At 37.4% G+C, this 13,983-nt stretch overlaps 1 protein-coding gene across 1 annotated transcript in view; it reads right to left on the minus strand.

Moving 5' to 3' along the window:
- The window catches only part of LOC128657846 (pecanex-like protein 2), a 629,457-nt gene that overhangs the window by 42,576 nt on the left and 572,898 nt on the right, over positions 1–13,983 (minus strand). Inside the window, 1 exon segment of the mRNA XM_053712268.1 lies at positions 4,733–4,963. Coding sequence (XP_053568243.1) covers positions 4,733–4,963 — 231 coding nt within the window.

The raw sequence follows: 13,983 nt of genomic DNA on the forward strand, positions 1-13,983 counted from the left end.
TTAAATATTAATTAAATAAATCTAAATAAATTAACTCTTATTAACTAAATGAATCCTATTTAAAACTAAATACTTACCTTTAAAATAAACCCTAATATAGCTACAATATAAATAATAATTATATTGTAGCTATCTTAGGATTTATATTTATTTTACAGGTAACTTTCAATTTATTTTAACCAGGTACAATAGCTATTAAATAGTTATTAACTATTTAATAGCTTACCTAGCTAAAATAAAGAGAAATGTACCTGTGAAATAAATCCTAACCTAAGTTACAATTACACCTAACACTACACTATACTTTAATAAATTATTCCTATTTAAAAATAAATACTTACCTGTAAAATAAACCCTAAGATAGCTACAATGTAATTAATAATTATATTATAGCTATCTTAGGATTTATATTTATTTTACAGGTATTTTTCTATTTCTTTTAGCTAGTTAGAATAGTTATTAAATAGTTATTAACTATTTAATAACTACCTAGCTAAAAGAAATACAAAATTACCTGTAAAATAAATCCTAACCTAAGTTACAATTAAACCTAATACTACACTATCATTAAATTAATTAAATAAACTACCTACAAATAACTACAATTAAATACAATTACATAAACTAACTAAAGTACAAAAAATAAAAAAAGCTAAGTTACAAAAAATAAAAAATTAAGTTACAAACATGTTAAAAATATTACAACAATTTTAAGCTACTTACACCTAATCTAAGCCCCCTAATAAAATAACAAACCCCCCCAAAATAAAAAAAATCCCTACCCTATTCTAAATAAAAAAAAATTCAAAGCTCTTTTACCTTACCAGCCCTTAAAAGGGCCATTTGTGGGGGCATGCCCCAAAAAGTTCAGCTCTTTTGCCTGTAAAAGAAAAATACAACCCCCCCCAACATTAAAACCCACCACCCACATACCCCTAATCTAACCCAAACCCCCCTTACAAAAACCTAACACTAATCCCCTGAAGATCATCCTACCTTGAGTCGTCTTCACTCAGCCGAGCCACCGATGGAACTGAAGAGGACATCCGGAGCGGAAGAAGTTAATCCTCCAAGCGGCGCTGAAGAAATCTTCCATCCGATGAAGTCATCATCCATGCGGCGCTGAAGAAGTCTTCGATCCGGCCGATGTCATCTTCAAAGAGGCGCTGAAGAGGTCTTCTATCCGGGCGAAGTCATCTTCCAAGCCGGGTCTTGAATCTTCCTTCCGCCGACGCGGAACCACCTTCTTCACCGACGGACTACGACGAATGACGGCTCCTTTAAGGGACGTCATCCAAGATGGCATCCCCTCAATTCCGATTGGCTCATAGGATTCTATCAGCCAATCGGAATTAAGGTAGGAAAATCTGATTGGCTGATGGAATCAGCCAATCAGATTCAAGTTCAATCCGATTGGCTGATCCAATCAGCCAATCAGATTGAGCTTGCATTCTATTGGCTGATCGGAACAGCCAATAGAATGCGAGCTCAATCTGATTGGCTGATTCCATCAGCCAATCAGATTTTTCCTACCTTAATTCCGATTGGCTGATAGAATCCTATCAGCCAATCGGAATTGAGGGGACGCCATCTTGGATGACGTCCCTTAAAGGAGCCGTCATTCGTCGTAGTCCGTCGGTGAAGAAGGTGGTTCCGCGTCGGCGGAAGGAAGATTCAAGACCCGGCTTGGAAGATGACTTCGCCCGGATAGAAGACCTCTTCAGCGCCTCTTTGAAGATGACATCGGCCGGATCGAAGACTTCTTCAGCGCCGCCTGGATGATGACTTCATCGGATGGAAGATTTCTTCAGCGCCGCTTGGAGGATTAACTTCTTCCGCTCCGGATGTCCTCTTCAGTTCCATCGGTGGCTCGGCTGAGTGAAGACGACTCAAGGTAGGATGATCTTCAGGGGATTAGTGTTAGGTTTTTGTAAGGGGGGTTTGGGTTAGATTAGGGGTATGTGGGTGGTGGGTTTTAATGTTGGGGGGGGTTGTATTTTTCTTTTACAGGCAAAAGAGCTGAACTTTTTGGGGCATGCCCCCACAAATGGCCCTTTTAAGGGCTGGTAAGGTAAAAGAGCTTTGAAATTTATTTAATTTAGAATAGGGTAGGGATTTTTTTTATTTTGGGGGGGTTTGTTATTTTATTAGGGGGCTTAGATTAGGTGTAAGTAGCTTAAAATTGTTGTAATATTTTTAACATGTTTGTAACTTAATTTTTTATTTTTTGTAACTTAGCTTTTTTTATTTTTTGTACTTTAGTTAGTTTATGTAATTGTATTTAATTGTAGTTATTTGTAGGTAGTTTATTTAGTTAATTTAATGATAGTGTAGTATTAGGTTTAATTGTAACTTAGGTTAGGATTTATTTTACAGGTAATTTTGTAATTATTTTAGCTAGGTAGTTATTAAATAGTTAATAACTATTTAATAACTATTCTAACTAGCTAAAATAAATACAAAGTTACCTGTAAAATAAAAATAAATCCTAAGATAGCTAGAATATAATTATTATTTATATTGTAGCTATATTAGGGTTTATTTTAAAGGTAAGTATTTAGTTTTAAATAGGATTCATTTAGTTAATAAGAGTTAATTTATTTAGATTTATTTAATTAATATTTAAGTTAGGGGGGCGTTAGGGTTAGTGTTAGACTTAGGTTTTGGGGTTAATCATTTTATTACAGTGGCGGCGGCGTAGTGGGGGGCAGGATAGGGGTTAATAAATTTATTATAGGTGGCGACGGTGTAGGGGGGCAGGATAGGGGTTAATACATTTAATATAGGTTGCGGCGGGTTCAGGGAGCGGCGGTTTAGGGGTTAATACATTTATTATAGTTGCGGTGGGCTCCGGGAGCGGCGGTTTAGGGGGTAATAACTTTATGTAGTTGCGGCGGTGTAGGGGGGGTCAGATTAGCGGTGTTTAGACTCGGGGTACATGTTAGGGTGTTAGGTGTAGACAGCTCCCATAGGAATGAATGGGATGTCTGGCAGCAGCGAACTTGTACTTTCGCTATGGTCAGACTCCCATTGATTCCTATGGGATCCGCCGCCTCCAGGCTGGCGCTTTGAAAACCAGGTACGCTGGGCCGTAAAAGTGCCGAGCGTACCTGCTAGTTTTTTGATAACTAGCAAAAGTAGTGAGATTGTGCCGCACTTGTGTGCGGAACATCTGGAGTGACGTAAGAATCGATCTGTGTCGGACTGAGTCCGGCGGATCGAAGTTTACGTCACAAAATTCTACTTTTGCCGGTCTCGAGCCTTTGATAACTAAGGCGAATCAGCCTCGCCACAAATACGCTGCGGAATACGCAGCGTATTTGAGGTTGACGGCTTGATAACTAGGCCCCAGCGTATGCTGTCGGCATCTATCTATGTCTGGCAGACATGATCGCTACAGCGGATCATGTCCGCCAGACAAATGATAAATCAGCCCCATAGAGCGCTTCTCCCTAAAACCCACTTTTGCTTTACTGTTCTTTATATATCACACTTTGGGAGATTATTGTGATATCTTGAGTTTAGCTTTTGTCTGACTCTGCAGAGAGCCATCACACTTATATTTTTCATCTAGTCCCCAGCCTCAAACAACACTTACATTCTTCTGTCTCCACAGTTCAGGAGGTTGGCCGACTGCTAACCTTCACAGAAAGACATTCTTCTTTCCCCACTTCTTAGTGCTTGGAGGCTGTCCTGTTGAGCACATTGCTTCTGCACCGTGTGACACGGCTCATGCAATGTTCTGCCCAGCCTATAGCTGAAGTTCACTAAAATAGGGCATCATGTGTGTGTACAATCTGCAGGTCCCATATGTACTGTACACCTGCACCGTGCCTGGCTCACTAACTAGTACTAAACTTTTGGAGGCAAGCCATACTCCAGTCCCACATGTCATGACTTCACGCGTGTATTGTACAGCCGCACCGGCACCGCACTGCCGTTTGCATAAGTTTGACCCACACATGTTACTACAATAACATTTTGGGCCAAACTAAAACAAAGCTACAGTGAGTAGGTGTGTGCAGTAATGGTGTGCGGGTTAAGGTAACCGGCGGCCCAACAGCCGCACTGGCAACACACTACAAAATTTCACAATAACATTTTGGGGCAAATATAGACAGAGCCACAATGTGTGCGGTAATGGTGGGCAGGGTAACCGGTAACTATATACTGAATCAATCCAAGTTATGTAGTATATCTGTAAAAGGTTGACAAGAAAATATCAAACTAACATCTCCATGTAAAAAAAATATTTTACCTAAAAAATTCACCAGTAACCACATCCCTTTGCAGAGATACTTTAAGCAGCAATCAGGATGCTAGTCCTAGGACTTACAAGGGAGCGAGCATCTGGGATGTACAGGCACAGCCACCTTATTTCCCTACTCAGTTTAAGAACGTTTCCTATGAAATCTTACGAGATTTCAGTGAAATCCCACAAGATAACAATAAAATGTGTGAACCAAGCACTGATAATGCTGATTGGCTTTTGTTTTTTACCATGCAGATGACAGTTCAAAGAGTAGCCCTAGATAACAGAGCACTTGGTGAGATAAAGAAATTTTGAGGAAAAATATCTTCTTTTTTTTTTTACATAGAGATATTCAGAGATTTTCTTGTCAGATTATACAGTTTTACTGCAGCACTTTCAAGTGACTTAGCATATGAGTATAATTTCCCTTTAATGTTTACTAAGTACAAAAGCAAACATTCCATATTATTTATTGAGTACCTTAATAACTTTGAAACTGAGGTAGCTTTTGTGGAGCATTATGACTTTGTACTCATCAGTTCCCTCATCAACGACATGCCTCAAGGTAAGAAGTTCATCTCTGTTTGACAAGACTGCTTTACGCCAAGCAGGGTCTCCTTCATGGCAAATAAAAACTTTCTTCTCAAACAACTGAATTGCATCATACAGTGCTGAAAAGTCTTCATATTCTTCTGGACATGCAAATTGATCCTAATGAAAAAAAATTACATTTGTAAAAATACATATAGCTAAAGCAAATAATAAACTAAAAGTTAGATAGTTTTCTAACTTTCCCCCAAAAAATGTTGTTTTTGTTGAACATATATTATAACAATAATATTACACAATGAAACAACAAAGAGCAATACAACAAAACACAAATTCAAATACATGATTTATACATTATGGAGGAGATTTATCACGCAACGGATGTTGCTTGCTCCGCCCGATGCTTCCGGCTTGCCAGAAACATTATTTAAGAAGCAGCGGTCGTAAGACTGCTGCTCCTAAACTCATCCGCCACCTCTGGGTTGGCGGACTGCAATCATGCCGATCAGAGAGACGATCAGGATGATTGACATTCGCTGGTGCGCAGGGGCGGCATTGCACAAGCATTTCACCAGAAATGCTTGTGCAATGTTAAATGCCGACAGCATATGCTGTCGACATTTAGAAATGAAGGGCGGACAAGATTTGCTATAGTGAATCATGTCTACCCAGGGTTTGATAAATCTATCCCTTTATCTTAATTTAATAAAAACAAAATGTATGCTAACCTAATAAATGAATTTCTTTCATGATGGTAAGAGTCCCCAAGTCATCATGTGTGGAAATTCCCCTCCTGACTACTAGGATGAGGAAGGTACTGCCTTAACCTAAACAAAAAGGAAGGGAAGGCTTGTGGGCTCTAACCTTCTTGAAAGAAATCAATTTATCAGGTAAGCATCAATGTTGTTTTCTTTTATCAGATAGTGAGAGTCAACGGGTCATCACATGAATCTATACCCAAGCAGTGAAGTAAATGAGGCACAAACAGAGAAGGCAGGACATAACTAATAAGGCACTATGACTCGCGGAACTTTCCTGCTAAAAGGAGTTTCAGAAGAGCCATACACATCAAACTGATGAAACTTCAAAGAAGTGTGCTAAGAAGATCAAGTAGCTGTCTTGCAAATCTGATCAATAGAAGTTGCAACTGCTCTAGTAGAATGAGCAGTAATGCCCTCAGGGGCTGTTTTCCCCACAACAAAATATGCCTTGCAAATTAAAGCTTTAAGCTAAGCAGCTAAAGTAACAGCTGTAGTTTTCTTACCCTTGTGAGGTCCAGAAAAATGTACCCTCTTCCATAGAATGAAAACCAAATAGTTGCCCAAAAGAGCATGATTTTTTTGTAAATGGAAGGGTTTTTTATTTTTGCGTAATGGTTGGATTTTTTATTTTTGTAATGGTAGGATTTTTTAATTTTGTGTAATGTTAGTTTTTTTTTTAAAGTTAAGATTAGGTTTTTATTTAATTTTACAGGTAATGTTTTTTATTTTAAGGTAGTAAGGATTTTTTAGTTAATTTAGGGGTATTTTAATTTGAGTTAAGTTAGGGTGTTTAGATGTAAGTTTATAACTTTGCATTGTGGGGGGATGGATGATAAGGGTTTAATAGTTTATTTAGATACTGTCGCCTAGATTTAGAGTTCTGCGTTAGCCGTCAAAAGCAGCGTTAAGGGGTCCTAACGCTGCTTTTGGCTGCCCGCTGGTATTTAGTCGGCCAGGTGTACCGCTCACTTTCAAGCCGTGACTTTTCCATACCGCAGATCCCCTTACGCCAATTGCGTATCCTATCTTTTCAATGGGATCTTCCTAACGCTGGTATTTAGAGTCTTGGCTGAAGTGAGCGTTACAACTCTACCGACAAGACTCCTAACGCCCATGGGAAGGCTATAGTTAAGAGCTTTATGGGCTAACGCCGGTATATAAAGCTCTTAACTACAGTGCTCTAAAGTACACTAACAACTACCTATGCACCCCTAAACCGAGGTCCCCCCACATCGCCGCCACTATAACAAATATTTTTAACCCCTAATCTGCCGACCGCACATCGGCCAATCATATTGAGCTTGCATTCTATTGGCTGATCGGAACAGCCAATAGAATGCGAGCTCAATCTGATTGGCTGATTGGATCAGCCATTCGGATTGAACTTGAATCTGATTGGCTGATTCAATCAGCCAATCAGATTTTTCCAAACTTAATTCCGATTGGCTGATAGAATCCTATCAGCCAGTCGGAATTCGAGGGACGCCATCTTGGATGACGTCATTTAAAGGAACCTTCATTCGGCGAGTAGGCGTCAGTTGAAGAGGATGGATCCGCATCGGCTGGGAAGAAGATGGCTCTGCTCCACTCCAGATGGATGAAGATAGAAGATGCCAGTTGGATGAAGATGTCTGCCGGTCCGGATGTCCTCTTCTGCCCGGATAAGATGAAGACTTCTGCTGGTCTGGATGTCCTCTTCTGCCCCATCGGATGAAGACTTCGGCCCGGCTGGGTGAAGACGACTCAAGGTAGGGAGATCTTCAGGGGGGTAGTGTTAGGTTTATTTAAAGGGGGTTTGAGTGGGTTAGAGTAGGGGTATGTGGGTGGTGGGTTTTAATGTTGGGGGGGTTGTATTTTTTTTTACAGGCAAAAGAGCTGATTACTTTGGGGCATGCCTCGCAAAAAGCCCTTTTAAGGGCTGGTAAAAGAGCTGATTACTTGGTAATGTAGAATAGGGTAGGGACTTTTATTGTTTTTTTTTTATTATTTTATTAGGGGGCTTAGATTAGGTGTAATTAGTTTAAAATTCTTGTAATCTTTTTTTATTTTCTGTAATTTAGTGGGTTTTTTTTTTGTAATTTAGTTTAGTTTATTTAATTGTATTTAATTGTAGGTATTGGTAGTTAATTTATTTAATTAATTTAATGATAGTGTAGTGTTAGGTTTAATTGTAGGATTTATTTTACAGGTAATTTTGTTATTATTTTAACTTGGTAGCTATTAAATAGTTAATAACTATTTAATAGCTATTGTACCTAGTTAAAATAAATACTAAGTTGCCTGTAAAATAAAAATAAACCCTAAAATAGCTACAATGTAATTATTAATTATATTGTAGCTATCTTAGGGTTTATTTGATAGGTAAGTATTTATTTTCAAATAGGATTAATTTATTTAATTATAGGAATATTTATTTAGATTAATTTAAATAATATTTAAGTTAGGGGGTGTTAGGGTTAGACTTAGGTTTTGGGGTTAATTCATTTAATATATTGGCGGCGGTGTAGGTGGTAGATTAGGGGTTAATAAATGTAATGTAGGTGGCGGCGGTGAGGGGGGGCAGGATAGGGGTTAATAAATGTAATGTAGGTGGCGGCGGTGTAGGGGGGGCAGGATAGGGGTTAATAAATGTAATGTAGGTAGCGGAGGGCTCTGGGTGCGGCAGTTTAGGGGTTAATAAGTATAAAGTAGGTGGCGGCAGTGTAGAGGGGACAGATTAGGGGTGTTTAGACTCAGGGTGCATGTTAGGGTGATAGGTGCAGACACTTCCCATAGAAATCAATGGGATATCGGGCAGCAGCGAACATGAGCTCTCGCTGCTGTCAGACTCCCATTGATTCCTATGGGATCTGCCTCCTCCAGGGTGGCTGATTTAAAACCAGGTACGAATAGTGGCGAGCGTACCTGGTAGGTATTTGATAATACCAAAAGTTATCAGATTGTGCCGAACTTGCGTTCGGAACATCTGTAGTGGCGTAAGCATCGATCCGTGTCGGACTGAGTCCGGCGGATCGTATGTTACATCACTAAATTATACTTTTGCTGGGCTATAGGGCTTGATAACTACAGCGAATCAGCCTCGCCACAAATACGCTGCGGAATTCCAGCGTATTTGCGGTTGACGGCTTAACTAGAGGCCAAAGTGTCATCTTTGTCTTTTGCTTTAACTAGTAAATTAGACAAATTTGGAACATTCATTGATGCTCATAAATGTATTAGGAAACTGACAGTTAAAAGATGTTTTTTAAAATCAGGATCAGAAAGAATATATATCAAAATACAGGAAATAGTGAGGGTTATATACATACAAATCTAAAACACAAATCCAATTTTTATCCCAAACATGATAAGGAATCAGCAATTGAAACTTTTGAAAGATTAGATTTAAAGGACATTGAGAATTTGCCAGAAAATAAGATAGGTAAAGTAAAGAACCATCTCCCAAAGGAAATTATACAAAAAAATAAAAATAAAAAATAACAGGATGAAGATCTTCTAATAAAGCCTGCTAACAAGGGTGGTGGGATTGTTATATTAGACAAGACTAAGGGGCATATTTATCAAGCTCTGTATGGCTCGCCGGAAACAGAAGTTATGAAGCAGCGGTCTAAAGACCGCTGCTCCACAACTTATCCGCCTGCTCTGAGGCGGCGGACAGAAATCAACCCGATCTAATATGATCGGGTTGATTGACACCCCGATTACTTATATGATATGATTACTTTGTATCATGTCCGCTCGCACATTTATAAATATGCCCCTAACTATATACAAATGTGTCAAAATATTCTTGATGATGAATCAACTTATAAAATGTTAAGGAACAATCCCACCACTATGTATGTTAGGGAATTGGAAAAACTGCTCAAATGTGGTAAAGATAAAAGGGATTCTAACTGAAAAGGAGAATAATTATCTAATGCCTAAGTATCCCAAAATACCTATTCTCTCTTGTTTACCCAAGAAGATACACAAATCCCTAATTGATCCACCTGGTAGACCTATCATATCAGGTATTGGGTCTTTAATGACAAAGGTCTAAAAATACATTGATGTATTTTTACGAAATATGTAAAACAGCTACCATCTTATCTAAAAATTCTACAGATGGGTTGAAGATAATAGAGGATTTTAATTAGAGTAGAGAATATATTTTGATTACTTGTGATATAACTTCATTGTTTACTTGCATAGCAACTGCCTCAATGCCATCATTATGAGCTATACAAGTATACAAAAGGCTGGAAATAAAAAAAAAAAAACTAAAATAGCCCCTACTGAATTAAAAAATAAAAAATAAAGTGGGGATAGGGATTTATGGGGGAAGAAACTTAATGGTTTCTTCCCATGTCTTAATTGTAAATCTTGCCAGCATGATCAAGAAAGAAGGATATTACATCAAATATCACAGGACAAATATTTAAAATAAATACAACTATAAGATGCACAGATAGAAATGTTATATACAGTATGTAATAGAATGCAAATGCGGGGTTCAATATATGGGTGAGTCTGAAAGACCCCTACGCAACAGTATCATATCTTGTCAATTAAACACCACAAAGCAGATAGAAACAAATATCTACCTATTCCTGAACACGTTTTGAACTGCAATAGTGCAGATCTAAAAGGTTTTAGTTATATAGGCATTGATAAATGTAAGATAAACTGGAGAGGATGAAATATTCATAACAAAATTCTAAAAAGGGTCTTAATCAGGAATTAGAGTTAGGTTGTTATTTGTTACACTAACTATATTGTGATCAACGTATGTATTCTTTTGCTCATATTAGTTAAAATGTGTGGTAAGATCTGTGAGGGTGATATACAATGCATAAAGAATGTTAAAATATCTAATATGTGATATGATAATATTGTAAAGCGTATCTGTAGTCCACTGAAAATGTTTTATATTTATATTTATTTTTATTTAAATGAAAACTAAGGGTGGTTCATTATAAGATATTACTTAGTATTAAAGGTTGTTGTAATATATAATGTAATTTTACAATTTTTACATCTTCGAACTATATATTAAATTGAGTTTGGAATATGGGTGTTTTTTTTAGTAATATAATATAATTTAATAATATAATTTTGCCATGATTACATTACAATGGAACACTGACATAAAGGTGTGTATATATATATATATATATATATATATATATATATATATTGTTTTAATGTGGAGCATACACTTACCTGATTGTCTATATGCTTAAGAGTAGTGCATCCATAACCTATTATTGCATCTAGAACGAGAATACAGTGAATGCGGATAATGAATATTGTACCATGTCCCTTTAAGAGCTGCATTTAAATAGGTTACGTATCAGCTAGAGAATATAGCTTGAAAAAGGCAATTCTAAAAGCCGAAATGCGTTGCTTAAAATACTGTCCCTTACTGGCATCCGTAATGTGAGTCCCTCCAAGATGGGGTTTCCTTATAGACGCAAGTGAATCCGAAGTTTGTGCGCGAACACCGGGAAAATTCTTAAGAGCCAGGGGATCACTAACACAGGAGGAATGAATTATGCACAGTAGGTGTAAGTAAGGAAATACACCTTCTGAAATTTGGACCTTTCCTTCTTGTAAAATGATTTCTTTTCTTGTTTTATTTACAGCGATCATTGTAAATTTGCAAGACCACTTTTCATATGACCAACAAATCTGTGTGTGGACTTTCTTCTACTTTAAACCATCACGGCTACAGAGAAGTAATTTCTCATTTTCAATGTAACATATTGTGTGATACATTGTAATCTTTTATGTTTTTAATAACATATGTATGTTTTAATTAAAAGTGATTTTATTTATACATACTTTAAGTTTTATCTTCAGACAGATACTATGGGGCTGATTTATCAAGCAGTCAATGCTGCTTATTCAAGAGTTAAGAAGCAGCGGTCATAAGACCGCTTCTCCTTAATTCGTCCGCCACCTCTGAGGTGACGGAAAGCAATTATCCCAATCCGATTGGGATAATTGACACCCTCTGCTAGCGGTCGATTGGCAGCGAATGTGCAGGGGGCGGCACTGCACAAACATTTAACTAGAAATGCTTGTGCAATAATAAATGCAGACAGCGTATGCTGTCGGCATTTATCAATGTTGGCGGACATTGATAAATCGGTCCCTATATATTATTAAGCTGTGGGTGCAGCGCAGTAGCATTTGTTTGAATATTTTTATGCTTTGTATCTTAATATTTAGAACATATACGGCTAGATTACGAGTTGTGCGTTAGGCTTAAAAAGCAGCGTTGGCCGGTCCTAACGCTGCTTTTTAACGCCTGCTGCGATTACGGTAGGTACAGGTGTACCGCTCACTTCTTTGGCCAGACTTGGAAATACCGCAAATCCACTTACGTCAATTGTGTATCCTCTTTTTTCAATGGGACTTGCATAGCGCCGGTATTACGAGTCTGACAAAAAGTGAGCAGCACACCCTCTCCTGTCAAGACTGTCGCATTTAAAAGTCAGTAGTTAAGAGTTTTACACTACAACGCCATAGCATAAAACTCTTAACTAAAGTGCTAAATAGTACACTAACACCCATAAACTACCTATTAACCCCTAAACCGAGGCCCTCCCACATCGCAAACACTAAAATAAAATTTGTAACCCCTAATCTCCCGAACCGGACATCACCGCCACTATAATAAATATATTAACCCCTAAACCGCCGCACTCCCGCATCACAAACACTAGTTAAATATTATTAACCCCTAATCTGCCGTCCCTAAAATCGCCGACACCTAATCTGCCCCCAACGTCGCCGACACTATATTAAAGTTATTAACCCCTAAATCTAAGTCTAACACTAACCCTAACACCCCCTAACTTAAATATAATTTAAATCTATAAAATATATAAAACTATATACTTACCTTTAAAATAAACCCTAAGCTAGCTACAATATAACTAATAGTTACATTGTATCTAGCTTAGTTTTTATTTTTATTTTAAGGCAAGTTTGTATTTATTTTAACTAGGCAGAATAGTTATTAAATAGTTATTAACTATTTAATAACTTCCTAGCTAAAATAAAGACAAATTTACCTGTAAAATAAAACCTAACCTAAGTTACAATTACAAATAACACTACACTATAATTAAATTAATTCCCTAAATTAAATACAATTAAATACAATTATCTAAAGTACAAAAAAACCCAAACACTAAATTACAGAAAATAATAAACAAATTACAAGATTTTTAAACTAATTACACCTAATCTAATCCCCCTAACAAAATAAAAAAGCCCCCCCCCCAAATAAAAAAAAAGCCCTACCCTACACTAAATTACAAATAACCCTTAAAAGGGCCTTTTGCAGGGGATTGACCCAAAGTAATCAGCTCTTTTACCTGTAAAAAAAATTACAAATTGATTGGATCAGCCAATAGGATTGAACTTCAATCCTATTGGCTGATTGCATCAGCCAAAAGGATTTTTTCTACCTTAATTCCGATTGGCATGTTACACCAGATCACCGCTAACGTAAGCAGCGCTGGTATTGGAGTGCGGTAATGAGCAAAACTTTGCTCAGCGCTCACTTCTTGTCTGGTTTGTAAAAACCTGTAATACCAGCACTGTCTGTAAGTGAGCAGTGAGCATAAACTGCTCGTTAGCACCGCATAGCCTCTAATGCAAAACTCGTAATCTAGCCGATATTGTTTTAGATTTTATTTGTGTAAGGGTATAGGGAAATCCCTTAATTTATGCAACTGCTTTAAAAAGTGTGTTTGCTTTTAGCGCTGTAACGTGTATATTTTTTGTATAGGATTAGCAATAGACTCAGCACCTGAGGTACAAAGCTGAGCGGGGGGGGGGGGGGGGGGCACCCGAGAATTATTACAAAGCAAACACAAACTGGAAGGGGTTAAAGTATCAGAGTGTCTTCCTTCTAGATGATTAGCTGATGGACCAGAGGCCTGAGCTGCACCAGTTTGCTTCATAGTATATGTAAGGAAATAGCTTAAAGGGATATTCCAGCCAAAATTGGAAACCACATGGATGCATTTCGGTATTGAACAGAAACAGTTTTGTAATAAACATGTATTAGCAAAAATGCTTCTAATAAAAACAATAGCTGTTTCAAAAGAGTATTTAAGTATGCACCGTGCACCAGCATTTTAAACACTGCACTTGCTCAGAGAGCCTAAGGTGCTTGTACCATCTGGTAATGATTAAATTTGTTAATTGCTGACATGACACAAGCCCCAGTGATTATCTGAGCAGCTGCAGTATTTAAAATGTGGGTGCAGTGTCCATATCTAGCTATGCTTCCCATGCACATGCAGAGAAAAATGTTAACACTAAAACAGTGATAACTTATACTAGAAGCATTTTTGCTAAAACATATTACAAATATGTTTCTATTCAAATATGTAATTAATCTATGTGCATTTAAATTTT

The sequence above is a fragment of the Bombina bombina genome, chromosome 4 (assembly GCF_027579735.1).
Source record: "Bombina bombina isolate aBomBom1 chromosome 4, aBomBom1.pri, whole genome shotgun sequence".
NCBI lineage: Eukaryota > Metazoa > Chordata > Amphibia > Anura > Bombinatoridae > Bombina > Bombina bombina.